At 38.1% G+C, this 25,555-nt stretch overlaps 1 protein-coding gene across 1 annotated transcript in view; it reads left to right on the top strand.

Annotated features, from left to right (window-relative positions):
- Positions 1–2,872: 2,872 nt before the first annotated feature.
- Positions 2,873–25,555, top strand: part of Mfsd14b (major facilitator superfamily domain containing 14B) — a 42,196-nt gene continuing 19,513 nt past the window's right edge. Inside the window, exons 1-4 of the mRNA XM_057787874.1 lie at positions 2,873–3,311; positions 16,512–16,607; positions 24,796–24,858; positions 25,266–25,393. Coding sequence (XP_057643857.1) covers positions 3,198–3,311; positions 16,512–16,607; positions 24,796–24,858; positions 25,266–25,393 — 401 coding nt within the window. The 5' untranslated portion in view covers positions 2,873–3,197. The remainder of the gene's footprint in view (positions 3,312–16,511; positions 16,608–24,795; positions 24,859–25,265; positions 25,394–25,555) is intronic.

The raw sequence follows: 25,555 nt of genomic DNA, 5'->3' as shown, positions 1-25,555 counted from the left end.
CCTATTTTTAAAAATAAACATAATCATTGCTTTCCATACCATGTCCTACACATTCTATAAGATATTAATCAGTGTTCTGTGAATAAAAGAGGTACGTAAAAGTAAATTTGGGAAACAATGATTAATATATATAATATATAATACATATGCAGAGAATCATACAAAAATCATGGAAATCTAAAAATAAAAAATTAAATAATTTTTTAAAATAAATAATTTTCATTTTATTTTTAACCCAAAGTTATTTTCCACCAGGAAACAGATTTTTTCTTGTGTATTTTTTCATAATATGTATTTAGTCTGTGAGTCAATGCAAACAATTCCTGGATCAAACATGATAAAATTTGTTAGTGAGAACCATTATTTTTCTAAGTCTATAAGATTCTGAATTATGTAGAATCCATGGTATCCATTTGAATTAGTACATCAATTCCTATATTTTAAGAGATTGTTCATATAATGAATGTTCATACAATGAAGAATCTCTTAAAAATTAATTAGGGGCTAGCAGAGGGACTAGGGACTTATGTGGTGAAAGAAATGAAGCAACTCCCACAAGTTGTTCTCTACTGTCACATCTGAGCTGTGGCATGTATGCACACACACATAAATAAAACACTATGCCCAGCAATAAATGTAATTTAAAAATACTTTATTTAAAAAAGAAGTAAGAGTTGAGGACGGGTAGCATAGGCTGTTAATCTCATCACTTAAGAGGACAAAGTAGATAGATTTCTGTGAATTCAAGACCACCCTGATCTACATAGGGATTTCCAGAATAGCTAGAACTACTTAGTAAATAAACACTGTCTCCATAAATAAATAAATAAATAAATAAATAAATAAATAAATAAATAGTCTGCAGAGATAGTTCAATGATTATGAGTCCACTCTACTGTTACAGAGGACTTGAGTTTGTTTCTCAAGACTGGAGTTCAGCTCTCAGCTTCCATGCTAAGTGGTTCAACTTCCTGGGACTCTAACTCCACAGCATCTGTCTGCCTCCTTTTTATGGACTTCATGGTCACCCACATGCACCACATATTCACATAATGACACTCAAACCTAGACAGACAGACAGACAGACAGACAGACAGACAGACAGACAAAAAAAATAAAATGAAGCTGGGGATTATGGCTTAAAGTTAGAGTGCTTGATGTGTCTTATACCCTAATTTTCTACAACAAGGCATCAGACATGGTTATATACACATTTATGTGTACAAGTGTTTTGCCTTTGTGAGTGTGTGTGTGTGTGTGTGTGTATGATGTACATATTGAGCCTAGAGAGTGTGTTGGACTCCTGAAACTGGAGTTACAAATGGCTGTGTGTTTCCATGTGGGTGTTGGGAATAGAACCACTATTTTCTCCTCAAAGTTACATTTTAAAACATCACATTTTCATTGGGATTTTCACAAACTGGGATTTAATTAAAGAATATCTGAAAGATGAGAGGTCCAGGCTAGCATTTTAAACAAATGGTGCTAGATGTTTTTGTGTAGATATGGTGGGCAAAATCACAATCAACAAAACATGTGTGAAACAGGCAGGAAAACTTTGGCTAAATAAAAGGATATTGAGAAACCAGCTTATCTCCATTTTGTTCCTAATAGTCATTTTGAGTCTGAAGCCAAGTTAAGTTTCTGTTTCTCAGAGCTGGACAGCACCCTACCCCCAAAACCATAGAATGTACTGTAAACCAGCCCCCTGGAGAGCTACCTGCTGTTGGAAATTGTCTATGCCCTTTGTTCTATAATCTACTTTCCTTAAAGCCTGGTCTTACATCTGTAACCATGCTTGTATGAAAAATTCCCCCACTTTATGGTTTTGCCTTATATAAGGGGCTTAAGAAATTGACTTTGGGGCTGGTATCATGAATTCCACCTTAGAGAGAGACAGCTGCTGATTTTGCTCTGATGTGTGCCTGAATAAACCTTGGTTTAATTTGGCCATACTTTGCGTTGGTGGTCTTTCTCCTTACATCTGTGAGATTAACTATAATTTACAAGCCAGGCAGTGGTGGTGCCTGCTTTTAATACCAGTACTCGCAAGGCCAAGACAGGTGGTTCTCTGGGAGTTCGTAGCCAGCCTAGCCTACAAGAGCTAGTTCCAGGACAAGTTGCAAAGCTACAGAGAAACCCTGTCTCGAAAATCCAAAAAACAAACAAGAAAACCAATATCTTTTACAAAATTAGCATGTACCCGTATAACAATATAATTTACAAAAATGTACGTGGCTTGTTTATTTATCTTCTCCAGTCATATTTAACAGTCGAGAACAATGTCCTGTGTCGTGGCTCAAACCATTCAGCACGTGGGGAGACTGAGGCAGGATCATCATCATATATTTAAGACCAGCCTAGGTTATATATGAGGAAATCCCTAGGTTTTTGATTGTTTTGGCGTGTGTGCGTGCGTGCGTGCTTGCGTGAGTGTGTGTGCGTGCGCGTTTCACTGGAGGTTAAACCTAGAGTTTAGCGAATACCCAGCAAATGCCCTATCACTGAGCAATATACCTGTGGAATTTTCTGTTAATCAGTGCAAGGTTGGAGGTTTCTGGGATATTGTGATATATATAGGATTCCAGATCCAGGGCTTGTGTATCAGGTTGTCCATTTTTATAACTATTACCAATTATCATTTACTGGGGGGGGGGGGACTCAGTTCCTAAGGTGCCTGAGGACCCAAGTCGGATTCCTAAAACCCACATAAAAGTGTGTCGACGTGCTCTTGGAATCCTAGCCCTAAATAGGAGGAAACAAGCGATCCCTGGGGCTCAGATCCTCTCGGTCTCTGTAAAAAGCGGTAGGCTCCCGAGTCCCCAAGAGATGACGCAGTATTGGTGCGCTACGCATACTGGGGCGGAGCTTGGTTGAGCTAGTTGAGACGGGTGGGTGTTGCATGCGGGAGCCGCCTTTGCTTAGTGCTTTTGTCGCCCCAGACCGTTCTGGTGCTCACTGCCAGTGTCGGTGTCCTGTGTTCACGGACCACGATCGTATAGTTCAGGGTCCTGTTCGCTTCCTGCACGGCTCCAGCCTCGGCGTCCCCTCAGCAGCCGGCGTCGTCACTGGCGCCACCGCCTGAGTGGCAGGCCGCCGCGGACTGCGGAGCCCATGAAGGCGCGGGCCCCGCCGCCGCAGTTGCGGCGCTGCCGGTGTTTTGGAACGACCCGAACCTGTCCGGGCATGACGGCGGCATGAGCACGGACGGGGAGTCGCCGGAGGAACCGGGGTGGAAGGCGACGGCCTCACCCAAGGCGGCAGCTATGCCTGAGAAGCGCGGGAGCGCTCAGGCCGCGAGTGGCAGCTGGGTAAGTTTTGACTGGGCTCGGCTCTGGAATTTTGGCCTTTTCTAGGAGAGTCAGGTTCACTGAAAAGCTGCCTTTCCTAGGTAACTCCTCCCTAGACGAAGCTCTGGGATATTTTGTTATTGATTCAAGAGCCACTAGACTCCCAGCACTTGGGAGGCAGGGGCAGGCTGATCTCTGTGAGTTCGAGACCAGCCTGGTCTACAAGAGCTAGTTCCAGGACAGGCTCCAAAACCACAGAGAAACCCTGTCTCGAAAAACCAAAAAAAAAAAAAAAAAAAAAAAAAAAAAAAAAAAGCCACTAGTCTTGGGACAGTAAATATAAGTAATTTTGATATCTCAGAGTTCTCCATTCTGTGTCACTTGGCATAGTCTTCTAGATGCAGATTTTGTACAAAGCAACCTAGACACATGGATAGGGAGTTTTATTTGGTCCAGTCTTCCTAATAGCCTAAAGGGATGCTGGAGGTAGAAATGGGAGGCACCTTTCTGATCCTTCCTCCTCCTTTGGACTGCAGAACAGAGTGTGGTCTGCTGAGAGGAAGCTGATGGTCTCTGCAACCCAAGGAGTAAATTCAGCCTAATCTCTAGCGATTCTTGAGATGACTTTGACAACAGCATAGGAAAGCTTATTTTCATTGGCCTGGATTCACAGTACGGGCCTTAATCAGTGCCACCTTGGTTTTCTATGGTGGGAAACTGAGCAAAGAAATGTCATTTTTTTTTTTCAGTCAGTCCTAAATATAAAAAGGGATTTTTGGGGAAAGATCTACTTAGGACCTAAAACATAAAAAAGTGTTGCAGCGAGTTGAGTACAAACTCTTGTTATCATGTAAAGTTTGTTCAATGAAAAATGGGTTTTTTAAGAAAGATACATGCAGACAATATTGTCAATTCTTTCAATTTTTAAGCTTTCATATTTATTTTTTGTTAAAGAATACTAAGTGGTTACAAGTGCATATTTAATTATATGAATTCTCCTTTGGTAGAGTTTGGAAGATGGAGAATTAGGAGCAGTATGTGAAATGAAATTTTAGGCCAAAATTCATACATGCAAAAATACTGAGGAAAAACACAACTGTGTAGTATTTACTAATGACTTACAAGTCTTCAAGGTACAGGTTTTATAATTTGATTCTGTCTGCAATCTTGTGATTCATATCTTTAATGTTTTAGACCTAGACCAGAGCTGGTTTCTAGTCCTAATTCTACAGAGTGTTGCTACTCGGTGCCTAATTTGTAAAATCATCATGTGTTGAAGAAGCATGGAGGGATCCTTTTTTTCTTTTCAAAGCTCAGGCTTTTCTAATGTAGAAAGCTTACCTGGTGGGGTGAGTTTTACAAAATTGGTATCTCTCATTAAGTAGATAATACTTCTTCCTACCCTTTAAATGAAACTAAATCACCAGTTTCCCTTTCTGTTTTCCACCAGTGGATGAACAGTAATTACTAACTAGTGGCCAATTCAGTAGCCTAAGAAGTGTCTTCCTTCATCTCTTCCCATATTTTGCAAATTTTAGCTTCTTGTTCTTGCTTTTATATCTCTAGGGTTCAGTTCCCTAGTATTTTTTGCTCTTACTGCTTGACACTCATGTTATTACCAATCTGTATCCCTTTGGCGTAGAGAATAAGAAGTAAACTGCTGAGTGGAGGTATCTTAGTATAGTAATTAAGTGACCATGCTTGGAATTCTAGTTTCTGTTCTTATTACCTATATCACTTTGGGTGAGTTACATAACCTCTCCTAATAGTGTGTTCCTCATAGGTTGTAAGAGATGGTGCAACCTAGTACCTAGTATTCAGGTAAAGCCTGAATAAATATTCCAGGGTAATCTTAGTATTTCTTACATGTGTAAATGTTTTTTAAGTTTATGGTGTATTTGTATGTTTATGTGTGTGTATGTGCGTGCCAGCCAGAAGCTTTTATGGGATATTTACTCAAAGAAACTAGACTCTATTTATTCCTTAACCTTTCTTTGAATCCTAATGCTTATCCTATTTTGGGCAAAGGTAAATTCCTCCCAGTCATTCCTCATTTTTGGGTACAGTCATTATTGATTGATGAGAATACCGTTTTTCTTGTTTTTTTGTTTGTTCATTTGTTTGTTTTCCTATAGTTAATGAGATGACTAACATGTGCAGGGCCCAAGGAAGGATGTAAAAACAATGAACTTTTAGCTGTAGCTGTATATGTCATATGCCAGTACCCCAAATTATGCATTTTTAGTTTTGTAGTTTCTTTCCAGTATTGCTTTCCAGTACTGTGACTTAAGCATTCATGGAATCAGGCATTGTCTTCCATGAGATCCTTTGTCTAAAAGAGAATTGTGCCTATCAATTAAGCTCACATATTATTCTTTCTGTCCTTCCTTCCTATGAATTCACACACAATTTGAGGTGTTTTGTCAAAACTATTTTAATTATTGAATATAGATTTTTTCTATTTTATAATTTTTTAAAATATTTATTTATTATGTATACAATATTCTGTCTGTGTGTATGCCTGAAGGCCAGAAGAGGGCGCCAGACCTCTTTACAGATGGTTGTGAGCCACCATGTGGTTGCTGGGAATTGAACTCAGGACCTTTGGAAGAGGAGGCAATGCTCTTAACCACTGAGCCTTCTCTCCAGCCCCTATTTTATAATTTTTTATCACCAAGTAGAAGTTGTTTTGTAGTCATTTAATCTTTTTAATTATTTTATATCTATGAGTGTTTTGCTGCATGTATGTATGTAGGTAGGTAGGTAGATAGATAGGTAGATAGGTAGGTACCAAATGCATGCCTAGTGCCTGCAGATGTAGAAAAAGGCATTGGGTTCCTGGGAACTGGAGATATGGATGGTTGTGCACCATTGTGAATATGGGGACCAGACTGGGGTCTTCTGGAGATCATCAATTGCTCTTAACAGCTTGAGCCATCTCTCCAGCCCATTTTACAGTCATTTATTCATGGGTATCTGATGACAATTAATGATTTATTGCAAAGGAAATATACTGTTAGGTGTAATATTTCAAGATATTCATAGAATGGTCTCTAAGAAATCAATACTTGGATTTCAGTAAAGAGCACTGATGAGATTTAGAAATCAGTAATATTCTGGGCACAATTGTTGTCTCTTAAGATGGCTTAGTAGGTAAGAGTATTTGCTGCCCAAACATGCAGACCTGAGTTTATGTTCTTAGCACTCATGTTTGCATTTGGGTTTTCCCGTCTGCAAAATGTAGGCAATTGCTTCCATCTCAAAAGGATAAAATAATTGTGTATATTATGTGATTTAGTTAGGGCCAGGTCTGTCTGTTACTACTATTGTTATAGGGTAATTTTTGCTTGGATTTTGTTCAGTGCCCTTCCTACTACTACTCCTAGTCTATATTTCTTGTACTTCAGTGAATATGTTTACTTGTGTAACTTTACATTCCAGGAAGTGAGAGCTGGAATCGTTTCTTCCTTTGTGCACCACTGTCCCCCTGCATCTTGCTAATGCTAGTAGACCTCAGCAAATAGGTGTTGAGTTAGTTACTTGCAGGTGACTACTTTTACTGTTAATGAAAGTTGGTAGAGAGGGGAGTATTGCCGGAAGTATTGCTTAAGTTTTTTATTGGTGAGGAACGGTTGGTTTGAAAAGTTGTGAAGAATGATTGCAAGTATTTAATGAATGCATAGTCTATCCAACTTAATAAGTACATCTAACCTAATAAAATGCTGAGAACATGTTTATAGAAAATATAATTAATCTGGACAGACAGCCAGTAAAATTTCTTTTCCTTCTTAGGTTTCTGTGATTCTTATGGTAGTTTTTTTAAACTGTGGAGTACCTATTTTCTGTTAGAATATACCTATACATTTTTTAATGTTAGAAGTACAATATCAGTACTATATCACAGTTCTGGGATTTTTCTGACCTCCAAAATGTCCTTTCTTCCTTCTTTTTATTTGGAAACCTGAAGTTCAAAACTTTGGTGACTGCCAAGAAAATGCTGCAATTTTGGACAAAGCTAAGGAATGTCAGCAGTTTTCCAAACCTAATCTGCTTGAAATGTATGCTTTGCAGAGGCCATATGCATTAGTTGAATTGTTATACATGAAATATATAGCATAAAAAATAAGAATGACCATATGTCAATAGGTCAATTAAAGATACAAATATTAATGCAGAATAGAGAAAGGAGATTCATTTGTTGTGGCTGGGTTGGTGTGTTGTGAATGTGACTCAGTTTATAGATTGCCAGCCTGGCATACCAGAAGACGTGGGTTCAATGTTGAAATAGGGTAATGGAAACACTCAGGTCTATAATGTAATATCAGCCACTCTAGACGTTGAAACTAGAGGAACAAGGCTTCAAACTCATCTTTGGTCAGCTTGAGGCCTACCTGTACTTATATGAGGCCCTGTTTCAGACAGCAAAAGAATACTTAAATCATTGTGGCTACATTAGAAGGAAGAGCAGATAAAAAGGTCTTGTGGCAGACTCTTTTACTTTTTTCATTTCCTGATATGAGATTTCAGTTTAAATAGAAGACAAACACTATCTACAAACAAGCAGTCCTGGTTAAGGTATAGTCTTGCCTCTCACTGTTCCATTGTTGTCTAGTTTCCAGTATTCCTACAAGGTATTTTGACAGAGACAGAACAGGTCTGGGAGAAACTTCCACGATGAGTGACTCGGCTATGTGTTCCAGTTAGAGTTTCTGCTGTTGTGATAAATACCACAACAATAACGGCAATAAAAACAACTTGGGAAGTGTCTTAGTTTTCTATTGCAGTGCCAGAACACCATGACCAAGGCAACTTATAAAATAAAGTGTTTTAATTTGGCTGATGGCCAATAAGTAGAATGAAGGCATGATGACAGGAACTGCTGAAAAGCCTACATCTCAATCCAAAAGCTGGAGGCCAAGAGAGCACACTGGAAGTGGCATGGAATTTTGAAATATCAAAAACTTCCCCCAGTGACATACCTCCTCTAACAAGGGCATTACCTCCTAATCCTTCCCAAACAGTTCCACCAACTGGGGACCTAGTGTTCAAATATATGACCCTGTGGGGTCATTCTCATTCAAATCACCACAAGATTTGTACATTTCAATCACAGCCCATCATTTGGGAAGGCAGAAACTTCAGCAGGTCATAAATTTGTTCTTAAGAACTGAGGTGCTGACTTTGAGAAATACTGCCTACTACGTGCCTTCTAAGCTTGAATTTTTATGTAGCCCAATACTTCTGTTTGGTGTGGCCCCATCCGTATAATAGTGTGGCCTCTCATGTCAGTCATTAATCAGAAAATGCCCTGTAATTTTGGAGGCATTTTCTCAACTGAGATTCCCTCTTCCCAGATGACCCTAGCTTCTGTCAAGTTTGTAAAGAAACAGCATGTTATGGTACTTGATTTACCCATTCCACCTCCAACCAGATGGTATGTTAACATGAATTTCTGCTTTGAGTGAAACATTGCTTATACTCAAACTTAATATAGGTGGAAAGTAAGTCAGATTCTTGAAATGTCCTCTTCTTAGGTTGCCCTTCTGTAGACTTGGAGAATTTGTACTAATAATAATTATGGCATTGGCTGGGATCTTGAAAAACACAGGACTTTTCAGCAATACCTGCATGAAAATAAGGAGGTACAAATGGAATACTCTCATTCTATAAACCTTCATTCTTCTCTCTGTATTCTAGTTTTATATTATCACTAAATTTTCTTTGAAACTGTTGGTATCACATCTTGCAGGTGCTTCCCAGTTCTGCTGAGAACTCTTAGACACTCAATAACATCTTTCCCAGATTATCCCACTTTTTTTTTTTTTTAATGGAATAACTATTTGGAGAACCCTGAACTGGGTAATTCTCTCTCACATTAATAGTGGTTAGGGGATATTTCCTTAAGAATGATGCAACCCTACCACCTTAAGGAAATAACCATCCTATATCACCAGAATCAGGCCTAGAACCAGTGCCACTTAAATTTTAAAGGAAATACTGTGCATACTCAAAGCCCTCAGTTTCCTCACTCCTCCCCTCTCTTCTTTTACTGAGAAATGTAGAAATGGATTTCCTGCTAAGAAAATGGAATCCCCTAGGGTTTTAGAATTCCTATTTTCCAAGATTAACACCCCAATGGCTTGCCACTATCATCGCCTTCTTTATGCAGATTCCCTGTGTCAAAATCTCTTGCTTTTCATCTCTGCAATTCATAGGCTACAGACTTATTGTTTAATTTCCCCAAAACTGTAAATTAACTGGTAATTTTACATTTTTCAGGTGAGAAGTTCAAACTTAGACAGTTTCTCCCCCTCTGTCTACCCTGCAACTCAATCCCTCATGTTCTGAACCCCACCTACCCCAGTCTACCCAGGAGATCTCTTCTATTTTCCCTTCTCAGGGAAATCCCTTTGGAGCCTTGTCACTTAACCTCTTGTAGATTGTACTATGTTATCCTTTACAGCTTATATCCACTTAAGAACATACTATGTTTGTCTTTCTGGGTCTGGGCCTCCTTTTAAGACCTTCATAATGGTTCATACTGGTGTCCGTGGCCTGTGTGGCCCATGCTGCCTACACAAGCCAGATTGATGTCAGTGGTCTGTGTTGCTGCCAGAGGCTATGTGGATGTCCTTGATCTGTGCTGCAGCCAGGGGCCATGTTGATGTCCACAGTCAGTGCTTCAAAAGCCTTGTTGAGGTCTGTGGTCTGGCTGCTGTGCTGCTAAAAACCATGTGGAAGTCCATGTTTCATGCTGCCACTGGCTGTTAGGGCAAGAAAGCCTTTTTTGCAGTGGTATCGATGACTGCAAATTTATACTTGAGAATGAATTGAAGGCTTCTGTGACAGCCTTGTTCCCACCCCCCCCCCAAAAAAAAAAAAAAGTAAAAAGGAGCAGCCTAGACAGGAAGCCATTGGAAAAGTTGTGATAAATATGCTGAAGTGTAGCTCTTCACAGTTGATGGCTTCTGGCAGGGGAGTGGGGAAAGACTCAGTTTTCTTTAAGGGACTTCGTCTATGCTGGAATGAGTATGTGGGCAATACAAATTGGACTTTGTGTATGTTTTTGTTTTCTTTTGAGGGGAAGGGAACACGGGTAGCAGGGTGGACCTGGGGGAATGGGAAACAAGTGTGATTGGGGTGCATTGTATGAAATTTCCAATTAATCAGTAAAAATATTATGTTGAAAAAGAAAGAGGGGGGAAAAACCAAGCAGCAAGGCTGTGGTGATGAATACAGACAGAGGCTGGTGGATCCTTGTGAGTTTGAGGCCAACCTGAGATACACAGAGAAACCGTATATTGAAAATAAGAAAAGAGCAACATCGTTGAGGTGAAATCTTCTGGAAAGTGTTTCCTGAGAGTCTGCACACAGAAGCTGTGTTCCAGACTTGACATGACCAAAATTGCACCTTGTGCTGGCAGCCAAACTTCTTAGTCACCCAAGTGAAGCTGTTTAGAAAGTGTGAAGGGGTCATGGAGAACAGCTGTGGCTTGACACTGTGTGGCAGGACTGGAGTCCCAGAAGATTGCCTAGCAGAGGCAATTGGTGGAAGTGCAGCCCAGTTGCAATAAGGGGCCCCAGTAGTTTTGGAGATGTCAGTGCCATGGGATGACATGAACAGCATCAACAGTGGAATAGAGGCAGCCAGAGCCTAGAAGACAAGCTGTACATGCTGCAGAAAATAGAGCTGGAGAAATGACCCGAGCTCCTCCAGTAGAGGAGCCCAGTGGACTGTGAGTGAATTCCAGATAACTGGACATTGAGTGATGTATGTTATTGGAGTTTGGTTTACTTGGTTCAGATTGTGATTGTGCTCTGATTCTTCCCTCTTAAAGTATTTATCTTAATTTTGATTTTAACAGCCTATCGCAGAGACTTTGAACTTTTAAAGAGATTTTGTGTTTTAATGAGATTTGATATTTTAAAAAGAGACTTCTAATCTGTTCGAATTTGTAAAGACTGAGGGGATTTTGTCGGGGTGCATTGTGTAGCACAGGTTCATTGAAGAAAGAAGGCACTCCAAGATATAATTTTAAGGCCTAAGTGACAACAGGAAGGTCCATCTTCTCTGATGGCCTGAGCCCCGAACAGCTACACAAAGATGTATTTATTGAAAGTTACACAAAATATTTCCTCATAACAATGTCCCTAATCTAATTTGCATGTCTTACTAAAGGAAAGTATCACTTGCCCTCATGACTCTAGTCCTTTATTATATATCATTTGCAATACACAATAATACAAGAGCCTGGGGTGTATCTGGGGCATCTTGTGACCAAAATCATGGTCACAATCACTGTTTTCCACAAAGATTCTTCAAGGTCAAGGTATTTCTAAAAAAAAAAAAAAAGTTGTATATTCTAATATCTAGCCAGCTACAGTGACTCTGCTAAATTACTACAACAGAATTTAGTTATTTGTTTTATATTGTGATATTAATATGTCACCTTGGGGATTAATAGGAAAGGAACAGTTCTAATTGAAAAGTGCTGTGTTTCTGTGTCAGGTTGATAAGGGGTCAGTTGTATTGGCTAGTTTTATGTCAATTTGACACAAGCTAGAGTCATTAGAGAGGAGGGAACCTCAATTTACAAAATGCCTCCATAAGATTAGGCTGTGGGAAAGCTTGTAGAACATTCTTAATTAGGGATTGACTGGGGACGGCCCAGTGCATTGGGAGTGGTGCCATCCCTCGGCTAGTGGTTCTAGGTTCTGTAAGAAAGCAGGCTAAGCAAGCAATGAGGGGCAAGCCAGTAAGCAGCACCCCTCCATGGCCTTTGCATTGTCTCCTGCCTCCAAGTTCTTGACCTGCTTGAGTTCCTGCACTGACTTTCTCTGATGATGAACTGTGGTGTGGAAGCACATGCTTAATAAGCTACCCTCACCTTTGGGGAAAAAAAAAAAAACATAAAAATAAAGAAGAACACAGAGTTGGAAAGGGTATAGGAGTTTGGGGTGGATCTGGAAAGAGGGAGTGAATATGATCAAAATACAATGTAAGCATGAATAAAATTCTCAAAATTAACAGATATTATTTTAAGAATGCAAAACAAAAAATGCTAAAAAAAAGAAAAATACATGCTTTTAGGGGAAATGTTTGTTAATTTAAATAATTTCTAATTAATATTTTAATGTACAATGGTAGTAAAGAATAGGGTAGGTGTTTTTATTTTTCAAAGTATTAAAAATAGCATGATGGATAGATGTAGACTTTATTATGTATCTGCAAGTTTGGGATTTTGTTTTTGTTGTTTGAGACACAGTTGTGTAGCCTAGGCTGGCCTCATACTCAACAATCCTATTGTCTCAGCTTCCCAGTTGCTTAGATTACAGGTATTCAACACTACAGTGTGTCTGTTTTTATGTTCAGTCAGCATTGCATCGACATACCTGTATTCTAACAGTCTTCATTAAGTAGAATCCCAGGTTGAGAGGAAAATATTCCACCGAAGCTGTATATGAGAGCTGGATAGGATAGGAGCACCCCAACACACACCCCTCATCGTCTTGTTCAGGATCCTTTCAAGGATTTTTAAGCCAAACATTTTCAAACAGTAACACAGGTCTCTCAGAAGTTCAGTGAGCTCTGTGGCACTGGACAGTTAGTTGTTAGTGAACATCCTATGTACATTGGTATTTTACCTCCTAGTATGTCTGTGTGAAGGAGTCAGATATTCTGGAACTGGAATTAGAGACAGATATAAGGGTACTGGGAATTGAACCTGGGTCTTCTGGAAGAGCAACAAGTGCTCTTAACCACTCAGCCTTTTCTCCAGCCCCGTTAGTTAACATCTTGATCTGGTCTCCATCCAAAACCAGTGGTGCAACAGGCTTAAGGGTTATAGGAAGTGTCAAGTTATTCACACGACTTTAGGCAAATTTATAACTGAGTTGCTATGACAGTAAATCTGGAGTTAAAATAACTACATATTTAGAATTTTTTATGTATCAGTTGTATGATCATCCAGCTAAGTGGCTGACATTAATATACACTATAACTTCACAGGTCCCTTATTAAATGCTGCTTCTAAAGCTGATTTATCTATCCATTCCATAGAAAAGGCCAGTTATTCCACTCTGGGACACAGAGGTACAAACCAAAGGCCTCAGGATACTTTGGTGCTTATTGTTTTTTAGAGGAAAAGAATTTTTTTTATTCCTGTACAGATTCTTATCTGAATACTCATATTATCCAAAAGACCAAGTAGTACTAAAATTGCAATCAATGTGTGCATATACAGATAGTTCTACTAAGAATTATCTCCAACTAGGATTGAACTTCATTGCCCAAGATATGGTTAAATTTGAATACCAAGATGGTTGTTTCAGAACTAAGGTATATGCTCTACATTCCCATTCATAACACTAATATTTGTTGAATAGTTGTCATATCCAAAGGAAACTCCATTTCCCCAAATTCTGGTGGTTAGGCAAAAGATACCATTCCTCAGAAACTTGTGCAGCTGGTTCGGTTCCCCATTTCCCTTATCATTGGCAGAAGGGGCAAATGGCTATCTTTAGTGCCTGTTAGCTGACCAAAGCACATGCTGGCCATCTTAGTGTTTTATTGCTATGAAGAGAAACTGTGACCACAGCAACTCTTATGAAAGAAAGCATTTAGTTGGACTAAACTTTATTTCAGAAGGTTAGTCCATTATCATGGCAGGGAACATGGCAGCATTCAGGCATAAATGGTACTGGAGAAGTAGCCTTGAGTTCTACGTCTGGATCAGCAGTCAGCAGGAAGAGAGAGCCACTGGACATGGCTTGAGCTTTTGAAACATCAAAGCCCATCACCAGGGATACACTTCCTCTAACAAGTTCATACCTAGTCCAACAAGGCCACACCTCCTAATCCTTCTCCAGTAGCCTCTCCCTGATGAATAAGTATTTAAATATATAAGTCTATGGGGGCCATCCTTATTCAAACCACCACATTGGCCCCCAGGTCCTCTCTGTATTACAAGTACCTGTTGAGCATTTCAAAATTCATGCTAGCTTCCTAGTTCTTTTCATCTCCCTAGCCCTAAACTCCTTTCAGCTCTGGAGCTTCCCTACCTTAACTACTCATTTTTCCTTATAACCCTGGTGATTTCAGTTATGTCCTCTCTCAGGTTTGGTCTCTCACTCTTTGTCTTCATTTTGATCTCTCTCTCTAACCTTCTCTCTGTGTCTCCCTCTTCCCCTTTCCCTCCTGCTCTGTTTCTGCTTCTTTCATGGCTAGGTTCAGTCTTTTGGCCTTGTTCAGTCTCCTATTTCTGCTCTGGACTCTTCAGATGCCTCTGGCTGTTCTCTCTCATCTATAATTAAAAACCCTTCCCCTAAACTATATCATGAACTAGTCATGGCTCCAGTTTATACAATACTGACCTTTACAGAGTAGCTGCTTGGGCTGGATCAGAGAACATAACAGACAGAACACTTTACTTTTTGAGGGTATTTCCATTCCACAGTTAGATGATAAAGAGAAACAAGTCATAAATTTACCAGAAACCCTTTGGAAAACAACAGTGTAAAGAGAGACCAGGGATAAGAAGTTGAAAAGGAAGCATTAGGAAGCCCAATGTGCTCAAAGAGTAAAAGTGAAAAATTAGTATCCTTAAGGAAAGGCCTCCTGCTGTGTTCGGATCTATGGGAAGGGTGCCCTGTGAGCAACCCCACCCACCCACCCACCCCCTTACCCCCTCCCCCCCTCCCCCAATACCTGCAGTATTTTCTCAGCTAAGCTTCCAATTCTTGAAAGGAAGGAAAAAAAAACCATAGGGCAGTGGTTCTCAAACCTTCCTAATGCTGCCACAGTTCCTCATGTTGTGGTTATTCCCAACCATAAAATTACTTTTATTGCTTCGTAACTAATTTTGCTACTGCTCTGAATTGTAATGTAAGTACCTGTGTTTTCTGATGGTCTTAGGCAACTCCTGTATAAAGGTCATTTGTGACCTACTGGGTTGAGAACTGCTGCTGCCCTAAGGATTTTTTATTGTTGTTTTTGCTTGTTTGATCGTTTGTTTTTGTTTTTGCTCCCAGAAAGTGATTGTTTCTATTCATAAAACCTGCAGCTAATGTAGTCAAAAGAGAAAAGGATTCATTCCAAACTGTCTGTAGAATTAGCAGGAATTTAGCAGTGTAAGCCACACTGTGCTGTCTTTGGAGGTATGAAAGATACCAGAGTGAGGTCGTCCTGGGTTCTTCCTCCATGATCAGAGAGCTACTGAGGCCAGGCAGTGTGCGGCAGTGTTGCAGTTGCTGCAAGAAGTCCTTAAGAGGCCATTGAGTAAAACTATATAGGAGACCTGGGTTGCAGTGGAAGACTGAGATGTTGGAGATGCTAGAGCCTTAAGACATCTGCCAAGAGGAGTCACATAGCTGGAGTGGAGCCAGCCGTAGATAAAGATTGCAGGTAGAAAGTTTGGAGGGACTGAGCCATCTAAACTCCTTGAAACTAAAGCATGAGATAAAGGACATGGAGCTATAGGATGTGGTATTTGCTCTGCTAGATTTGGGTCTCGTTTTTTTCTCTCTTTTGGGAGGAATTGAGTATTCTGTGCCATTGTATGTTAGAAGTATGTAATTTGCCTTTTGTTTTTGCAGAGGTCATAGTTAAGAAATTGTCTTGGGTATTAAAAGGGACTTTGAACTTTTTTATTCTTTTTTTTTTTTTTTTTTTTTTCAACTCTGGGTTTCTCTGTGTTGCCCTGGCTGTCCTAGAACTCTCCTGTCAGACAGAGATCTATCTGCCTCTGCCCTCTCAGAGGTGGGATACTTGGCTTTGACTTTAGACTTTTACATGGTGTTGAAACTTTTAAAGAGCACCAGACTTTTGCAATTGAACGAAGTATGTTTTACATTATGATAATGGCTATGAACCAACCTGTGGGACTGCCAGAGCGTGGAATAGTTTTGAATGCAAAGTGTCTAGGTAGTCTCTCTGCAGTCTGTCAGCCATCTGCCCCAGCTGCCTTACCCTTCTGCCATTATAGACTCTCTTTCTGCAACTATAAGCCAAAGTAAATTCTTTTATAAGTTGCTTTTGGTGGTGATTTTTATTACAGTGATAAAAAATAATTAATACATAGCTGTATCCCTATTTCCTAAAGTATGATTTTATCTTGAATGATATAGGTAGTCCAAAATTTGTATATTTCCCCATGCCATTTCATGATAATATCTTAAGTCTGTTTACTATTGTTTTTAACAGACTTTTTTCCCCACTTTCAGCTACAAGGCTTTGGCCAGCCAAGTGTTTACCATGCTGCTATTGTCATCTTCTTTGAATTCTTTGCATGGGGCCTGTTGACAACTCCAATGTTGACTGTAAGTATCACTGGACTGTGTCTTTCATCTTTAGACATGTTGTATATGAAATATGAGGCATTGTTAAAATTGTCTTTATTCAGATGTTAGTGGCCTTTGAATTAAGGACCCAATAAATAGAAGATTGGTAAGTACTTTTTAATGATGAATGTAAGAATGATCATGTGCCTGGTTTTGATAACTTCTCTGTAGCAATTTCCTTCAAATTTCTTTTTTAAAATTTTATGTATATGACTCTTTTGCCTGCATGTATATCTCTGGTGGTTGAAAAGAAAATGGCCCCCAAAGGGACCTTGTTGGAGAAGGTGTGGTCTTGTTAGAAGAAGTATATCATTGTGGAGGCAGACTTTGAGGTTTCATACATGCTCAAGGTACCTCCCAGTATCTTAGACCACTTCCTGTTGCCTACAAGATATAGGACTCTTAGCTACTTCTCTAACACCATATCTACCTGTATGCCACCATATCTACTTGTATGCCACCATGTCCCACCATAATGATAATGGACTGAACTTCTGAACTGTAAGTGAGCCACCCTAATTAAATATTTTCCTTAATAAGAGTTGCTGTGGTCATGGTGTCTCTTCACAGAAATAGAAACTCTAACTAGGACAATATCTATATACTTCTTGCTTGCTTGCTTTTGGAGATATGCCTGGTGTGAGAGACATCACATCCCCTGAAAGTTGTGTTACAGATGGTTGTGAGCTACCAGGTGGGTACTCAGAATTAAACCTGTGTTCTATGGCGTGCAGCCAGTGCTCTTAACTGCTGAACCATCTCTCCAGTCCCATATATTCTTAACAAGAACTAAGATGTTTGATGTATGAGTGTACTTAAACATGTGCCAAAAAAAAAAAAAAGATGAGGGTGGTGATAGTACATATTTTAAGAATTATTTAACACTTAGGTAAGTTTTGAATGTCTTTGAAATTAAGTTTCAGTTGTCTTTACTTGTTTTTAAAAATCATTAATAGACAAGTGCAATGGCACATGCCTTTATTTCCAGCATTGGGGAGGTAGAGATAGGTTGGCTCTTAAGTTTGAGGCTAGCCTGGTCTACAGAATGAGTTCCAGGATACCCAGGGCTGCACAGAGAAATACTGTCTTTAAAAAAATTTTTAAAAAGGAGCAACAACAAATCACTAGTAGTTGTCTCTTCTCAGTCATTATTTGCCATACCAAAAAGCTCCTTTTCATATGTGCAATTTTTGTCTCAGTTAAATCTTGAAAATACAGAGGTTTGCAGGGTGGCCTTTAGCCAGTTATCCTTATAGAAGACTTTATACCTTGTTGGGTATAAAAATCTTGGTTGATAGTTACATCCAAGGCTTGAAACACATCATTCTATACTTTCCTGAGTTTGTAAAGAAAAACAAAACTTACATCACTCATCAACAACCCTTAATTTTTAATGTTATTTATTTCTTTTGTATTTTTGAGCATCTTGACTATGATATGTCTTATCAATTTAGGCTTCCATTTCTTTCTCTAGGTTTGGGACATGTTCTGATGTGTTTTCATAAAATAAATTATCTTTACCTAAATACATGGCTCTCAGTTTCCTTTTCATCCCCATTGAATTTTGACCTTTGGTCTCTTGAATATATCTCAAACTTCAAAGTTTTGATCATACTTGTTGACTTTTTTATTTGTGCATACGTCTAAATATATTCTTGTCTCAGCCTTGTTTTCCATCCTTGAAATTTGTTTTTCTTCTTGGTCTTGTCTGTTTTTGATGCTTTCCATTCTCTTTTGCTTTGTTTTGTTTTTGTTTTACTTAAGCAATTGATTTTTTTTCTCATTTTTAGAATTTGCGTTTAATTCCACTTCAGAATCTGAACTTCCCCGCTGAATTACATTAATATTCTCGGGTAGATCATTCTGAATTGATTCTCTTCTTTCATTCATCTACTTATTAGAGTCTTCTGTATGGTCACTGATCATTTGAAAAGGAAGAATTTTTTTATGGCATTTTTAGCTATCTTCTTATCTTTTGTTTCCAATATGAGTTGTGAGCCTGTAGAGGGTTGGTTTCTTTGTGTAATTTGCAAATCTGTTGGGAAGGAAGTATTCTTCAGATTTTTCAGATTTATCTCTCCCTTCCCCTTTCTCCACTCTTGTTGTTTGTTTTGTTTTTTTACATGAATCTTTCTGGTGTCGTCTTTTCATTTGGGTATTTGTTTCCTATTGCTATTTCAGGAGAAACTGACTGCAATAACTTGCACAATGACTTGACAACAGCTCTGGTGTTAACTTGTAGTAGGAAACATCTGTGTACTTCTTTTGTGTTCCTTTAAAGTTAGAGAGGCAGCTGCACTTGGGTATTGGTTGATGAAACCATAGTTTATGTTTCTTTTTGTTTATTTGTTTTTGGCATTTTTCCATAGCTACTGGGAAAGACAGACCAAGACTGAGTAGAAAAATTTATGGGGCTAGAGGTATAAGAAGTAGTATACAGAATATTGTATAGGAAGAACAGATGTAAAATCTTTTCCTAGCAAGATAAAAGTTAAAACACAACAATGAACAAAGTATAAAAGTGTGGATACATTGAAATAAGGGAAAAATTAATTTAATAAAAATAAACAATAAAATAGTATTATGACCTCTCAGTATTTCTTCCCATTTTGGAAGATACTGTTTGTCTCTGGGGAAATGACTTTGGTCTCTATAATTCAAACAAGTTAAATCAGTAGAGTTTCTATTACAAGTCTACTTTCTGACAGAATTCACCAGTATGTGCTCACTCCTCACAATCCCCATCTGCAAATTATAACCTTCTCTCTAGTGTTTTGGGAATTAGTACATGTGCAGGGCTTTCTGTGACTGAGGCTCTGGGAAGGGATTTATGGATTTTTTTTTCCTCCAGCTGCCTGTGTTTACCTTTTACCGCCTACCTCTTACCCTTTTCCTTCTATCACACCCAAGTTTCATGGGACACTTTCCATAATCCTGTGTAGCTTCTCTATGTGAATGAGGAACTTGGGGAGAGGTAGACAGACTTCTTTTAGCTGCAGACGCCTATACCACACTTACATTACTCTCTCCAGTTGGCTGTGTACTACTGCCTCCCTCGTATATCTTATCTAGTCTTTCTAATTTCCACTGTATCTTCCCTCTAATGTTCAAAGCTGATAATTTTGGGGGCGGTGGTGTGTTCTGGCAGACACTGAACCAGCCAGCTGAGAAGCCGCTCTGTAGCCTCTTGAGTTTTTGAGCAGTTATGCTGCTTGAATAAATTTGCTTAGAATGAATGTTTAAGTGTTAGAGGTACTGAGTTTATTGTTATTTAAGAAATGCATTTGAGTAGTTGTGCTAATTTTTCTTCTTTGTGTTCTTCATTGTCAATAAAATTGCCTTAATATGTTCTCTTGTTTCCTGATTCCTACTGTTCATCCCACAGTGTGTTTTCCCTATTCTAACCCTATTCTGTTTTTTGATTAAGGAGATTGATTCCTTTTTAAGAAAAACATTTTGCTTTTTGCAAATGTTTCGTTTGGCAAATATGCTGTTCACTTCTATCTCTTTTTTATTTTTTTAGATGCTAATTTGGGGTTCTTTGATAAGGAGCTAAATTAGTTTTGTTGTTGTTGTTGTTGTTTGTTTTCTCTTTTTCTTTTTTTTCTCTCTATAACATCCCTGGCTCTCCTAGAACTCACTCTGTAGACCAGACTGGCCTCATACTCACAGAGATCCGCTGCCTCTGCCTCCCAAGTGCTGGGATTAAAGGTGTGCACAATCGCTGCCCAGCTCAAAATTAGGGTTTATTTAGTCACAGCCAGTACTCATGTATCCTCTTTTATGTTTGTGTATGTCATCATTCTATTTATTCCTTGGCATCTTGAACCCATCACCTACAGTGGTTTAACTGTTAAGATGATAGCATATGTTTGCTTTCATTTTTAACCGTAATGTACCAAGTAGACAATACTTTTATTTTTAATAAGGCAAAAACAGAAAAAAATCCCAAAAAAAGCAGTGTTGGAATCATGATTTGGAAACTTAGAATACCATATACATATTAATATTTTGTCCATTTAACTCTTTTTTTTTTTTGATTTTCGAGACAGGGTTTCTCCGTAGCTTTTGGTTCCTGTCCTGGAACTAGCTCTTCTAGACCAGGCTGGCCTCGAACTCACAGAGATCCGCCTGCCTCTGCCTCCCGAGTGCTGGGATTACAGGTGTGCGCCACCACCGCCCGGCTTAACTCATTTTTTAATCTGAGAATAATTTCATGGAGTGGAGAAAAACATTTTACTTCTTGGTTCACAGTTTTCGAAAAATGTTAATTATGTAGCCATGGCTTAACTTACAGTTTTAATTAATTCATTTGATAATATAACTAAAGTTTGCATCACTGATGTCTTGTAGCTATAGCAGTTTTATGAAATTGCCTTCATACAGTGTGGGCCTACCTTGTAGTACTAGTAGTAGTATTAGCACATTAAAATGACCTGTCCCTTATTTCCATGCTCTTTGAGGGCTTAATCTTGATTCAGTTTGATTAATCTGATTAAACTAATGCCCTAGGGTACATTTAAATCAACTGCTTAATTGAATAAACTAAATAGTCACAGAAACAAGAATTTCATTTCTTTTAATTTATAGAAATTATTTTTCAAGCTGACTTTGAAACCTCAGTGGACACTTAAGAATAGAGTATTCCCTACTCATTTATCTTTTTCATGTGGTGGTTTGAAAAATCCAGATTGTTCTTTGACCACTTTCTTGTGACATTCAATTCTCTCATCCTTTATTCTGAACTGACTTTCAAGATAATGTGCCCATTCATTCCTTCATTTGACTAACATACATTTTTCTCTTATCTGCCAATTGATCTTTTGACTAGCTGTCTTGTCTCTTTAATAAGTGTGTCTTTCCAGGAGTTACAATGGCTGGAATGAGGTACAACTGTCTACTAGATGTTTTGGTCACATTACATAGTCACATTGCTGGATAATTTACTCTTTATAAGGGAAAAAATAGTAAGCGTTGTAACTAGAGAGTCACATGTATACCATCTTGATTTCTAGAATCATGAGATGCTACAGATTGACTTGCTGGCTTTAGTAGATGTTCTTTTTGGATTTTGTAATATATATATATATATATATATATATATATATATATATATATATATTGTTGTTGTTCTTAATTTTAAAATAAAATTTATAGAATGGGCCTGTGCCGAGGACCCTGCAAGCCTCAGAGCCAGTAGGGAGATTATCCAAGAAATGAAACTCCAGTCAGTACCAGCTTTGCAGGGCTGGCTCAAAATTTCCAGCCTGACTTTGTGGTTTATTTTTCTTACCCATTTAAGCATAGTAAAGATTTGGAAAAAGGCTTCTACATGACAGTTATTGCAACAAAGCTTTAGGCATAACTACAAAAAGCTCCCTAACAAAGTAGCAAAGCACCTGCGACCTTTAAAATAAAAATGTGTTCTTATTGGTTAATTAGCAGAACTTAAGGTTAGGACCTAGAGAGGAAGGATTTGTAATAAGCATAAAGATAGATTCTGTTGATGAAGAATGCAAAGTACATGGGACTTCTATCATGGGTTTCTATTCACTAAGGGACAAAGCTCAGGATTAGGGCCTAAAGCAATTCTCGGATTTGGAGGAAATTCAGATGGAGGCTGGCTCCTAATGGAACAACAAAGGATCACCAGGTTGACTTCAGTCCAGCATTCCAGGTGACCAGGATACGTTCATTTCCTTCCATTGAAGAAAATAGACCCCCATGACTGACAATCCTGGTTTCTCCAATGCTTACTCTAAGCTATGCTTCCTACAGGCCCGTTTATGTAAATGATTAATTATTAAAGTCAGTAAGTACCACTCAGTATCTAATAAATATTATTAGTTAAATCTTTGTTTACTGTTGTGTAGCTGACAGTGTACAAAGCACTAATCTAAATCAAACAGATACAGTGAGCTTTTCTTGGCATTTGTTTTCTCTTACTAATAGTTTATTTAAATGAATGGCTGCACATGTGTGTACAGTGTCAGTGGAGAGCATAAGAGGGTGTAGGATACCCTGGAACTGGAGTTACAGGCAGTTGTGAACCCTATGATGTGAGTACTGAGAACTGAACCCTGATTGGCCATAAGAACAGTGAGCATTCTTAACTGCTGAGCCGGCTCTCCAACTCTGTCTGTCATGTATTTTTAGATATGTAAACAAGGTTAATATTTTAGCAAAGGCAACACCAGATTTCCAACTTTGCTAATCTATAATAAAACTATAAAAAGAAGTGACAAGACAGTGTAAAATAACTATAAGACTTTAAGACAAGTCATCTTGTCTTAAAGATTGGGATATATATGCATCATTATACTGCCTCTGGCATCAGTTACATCTGAAACAAAGCCATTAATACAAATTATCATTCCCCATACTAACATGATGTTTTGTATGCTTAGAATGACTTTTATAGTTGTGATTAGTTGGTATAAAGCAGCTAAATGTTATGATTTTTAAACAGTATATTGTTAGTATTTTAATTTAATTGATGTTTAGTTGGATTTCCTCTGATTCTCTGTTCTGATGCTCTTTTTTTTTTTCTTTTTGGATCTCTTTATTTTCTTCTGTATTTGATTTACAAAGACCTTTTTGTTTTGTGTGTCTTTGGTGCAGTTTTGCCATGTAGAGTATTGTTTGTAATACACACTGATGGAGATATTCAGTCTGGTGGAGAAGAAACATTTTTACTTTAGGCCATGTTATAAGTGAACATTTTAGAAGTGAGGTAAATCTTTTCCTTTTTGTCAGTCTTTCTGGTACATTTCAACAGCTTTTCTCAGTCTTTCTGCTGAATTTGATGTATCTGTTTATATTTATAAGTGATAGTAGATGCAGTAGATGAGGAATTGAAAGAGATATTTTCTGGGACTAGGCAAATAATATAAATGCATGAATTTGGCTGAGAGTGTGCTGGTGTTATAGTTCCAATGCCTGCTTCCTTGACAACAGTCATCATGATCTTTTACTAGCCAATTAGCCATAGATAGTCTTTCAAGCTCCATGTTTTAAAGTCTGTGGGTTGCTGTAAGAAGCTGGAGAACCACATGGGACATAGACACATTTATTAAGGAGGCGTATACTTACTTATTCATATGGGTGAGGCATTTGGGGAGGGTATATTTTTGCACATGCCCAATCTGCAGCATACAGTTTTAGCTGAAACTAAAGGGTATTTTGAAAGTGTATTAGCATAGGAATCTCCTCTAGTAGAAACAGGAACTCTTGATCTGGTTTAGAGATAAGCACTCTTCCATTTCCTCTAGAATACAGAAGGATTGTACAATGTAAATAAAGGGCATTATGCTGCTTTTAACAGCACTAAGTAATCTGAAGCACTGTTGGTTTGAATTACACCCCACTTAATTCTGTAAATGGTCCACTTTGAGGACTGTGCTTGTGATTGTTATCTTGTGACCAACTACAAAGGTTAGCAGCATTGACAATAATATATTGTCAAGAGTTTTTCTTTGTGACATATTTTAGTAATGCATTTTCTTATAGCTCTCTGTTTTTGTATGTGTGTATCTTTTCATATAGGAGTTTTGGGAATCTGGAAAAGTAATTTATTGAAAGTTCTCTTTTAACATCATCTATTAATTTACTTCAACTGTTATTTGTAAAAATGAAATATAGTGCTCTGTGGGGGGGTGGGAGAGAGATTGATTGATGTATAGATGTATATTCCTTCCTAAGATTAATTCAAGGAGCTGGAGAGATAGCTCAGCAGTTATGGGCACTTGTTTCTCTTTCAAAAGACCTAGGTTTGACTTCCAGCACCCACACTGGAGCTTAGAACCATCTGTAACTCAGGTCCTGGGTTATCAGATGCCTTTGGCTTGGCTTTGTGGACACCATGCTCTAAATATTTTATGACAAAAGCACCTATGAGTGCTAGGGCTTATCTTGTCTAGTTCTTATTGTTAGTGTTTTATTATGTTACTGTCTTTTCATGGCTTCAAGGTGTTTTGTTTTATTTTGGTTTTGAGACAAGGTTTTCCTCTGTAGCTCTGAGTGAAGTGGTTTATTCTTGTTGTTTAAGATTTCATAAACATTTTATAATTTTTAGAGTTCATCCTGTTTAGCCCCCCAGTAATAAAGGCAGGAATCTTTACTTTTAATTTATATTTGAATATGTCTTGATGTTTATTTGTTTTTATAGGTTTTACATGAAACATTTCCTCAACACACATTCCTCATGAATGGTCTCATTCAAGGTGTAAAGGTAAGAAAAAATGTGTGAAATCATAGTGAATCAAAACCAGGAATCCCTATTTAGTCAGAAAAAAATATATAAAACACAAATACTTATAATGTATAAAATAATTTAACATTAAAAAGCCAAGTGAATACTCTAAATGACCTAGGTCATTTTTATCTATATATACATGGCAAATCTGTAAATTCTTATATAAACCTTTAATTGCTCTGCCAGGCAACAGTTCTATTTAACTCTTCATGCTTATATAATATTTGTCTGTGCATTATGCTTATGTCTTAAACAATATAATTCAAATTGTAATTATACTTTAGTAATTTTAGCAATATTGATGAATACATATAGAAAGGAAGAATTATAAGTAATAAAGGGATCATACTTTAAATGTAACCTTTGCTTCTGTTTGTTCTTAGGGCCTGCTCTCTTTTCTGAGTGCTCCACTCATAGGAGCTCTTTCTGATGTATGGGGCAGGAAGCCCTTTCTCCTTGGCACAGTCTTCTTTACCTGCTTTCCTATCCCACTGATGAGGATCAGCCCTTGGTGAGTAGCTGAACTCTTCACTGTCATACTGGTCTGCTTTGAGTCTTATGTAAATAAAAACAAATAATCCAAATATCCAAAATGTAAAATGATCTAAACATTCCAAACTTTTTGAGTACTGACATAACACAAATCTAATTGGTTCAAGTATATACAAACTTT

The sequence above is a fragment of the Chionomys nivalis genome, chromosome 13 (genome assembly GCF_950005125.1).
Source record: "Chionomys nivalis chromosome 13, mChiNiv1.1, whole genome shotgun sequence".
NCBI lineage: Eukaryota > Metazoa > Chordata > Mammalia > Rodentia > Cricetidae > Chionomys > Chionomys nivalis.
Note: the sequence above shows the minus strand (reverse complement) of the source record. Positions and strands in the feature narration are given on the sequence as shown.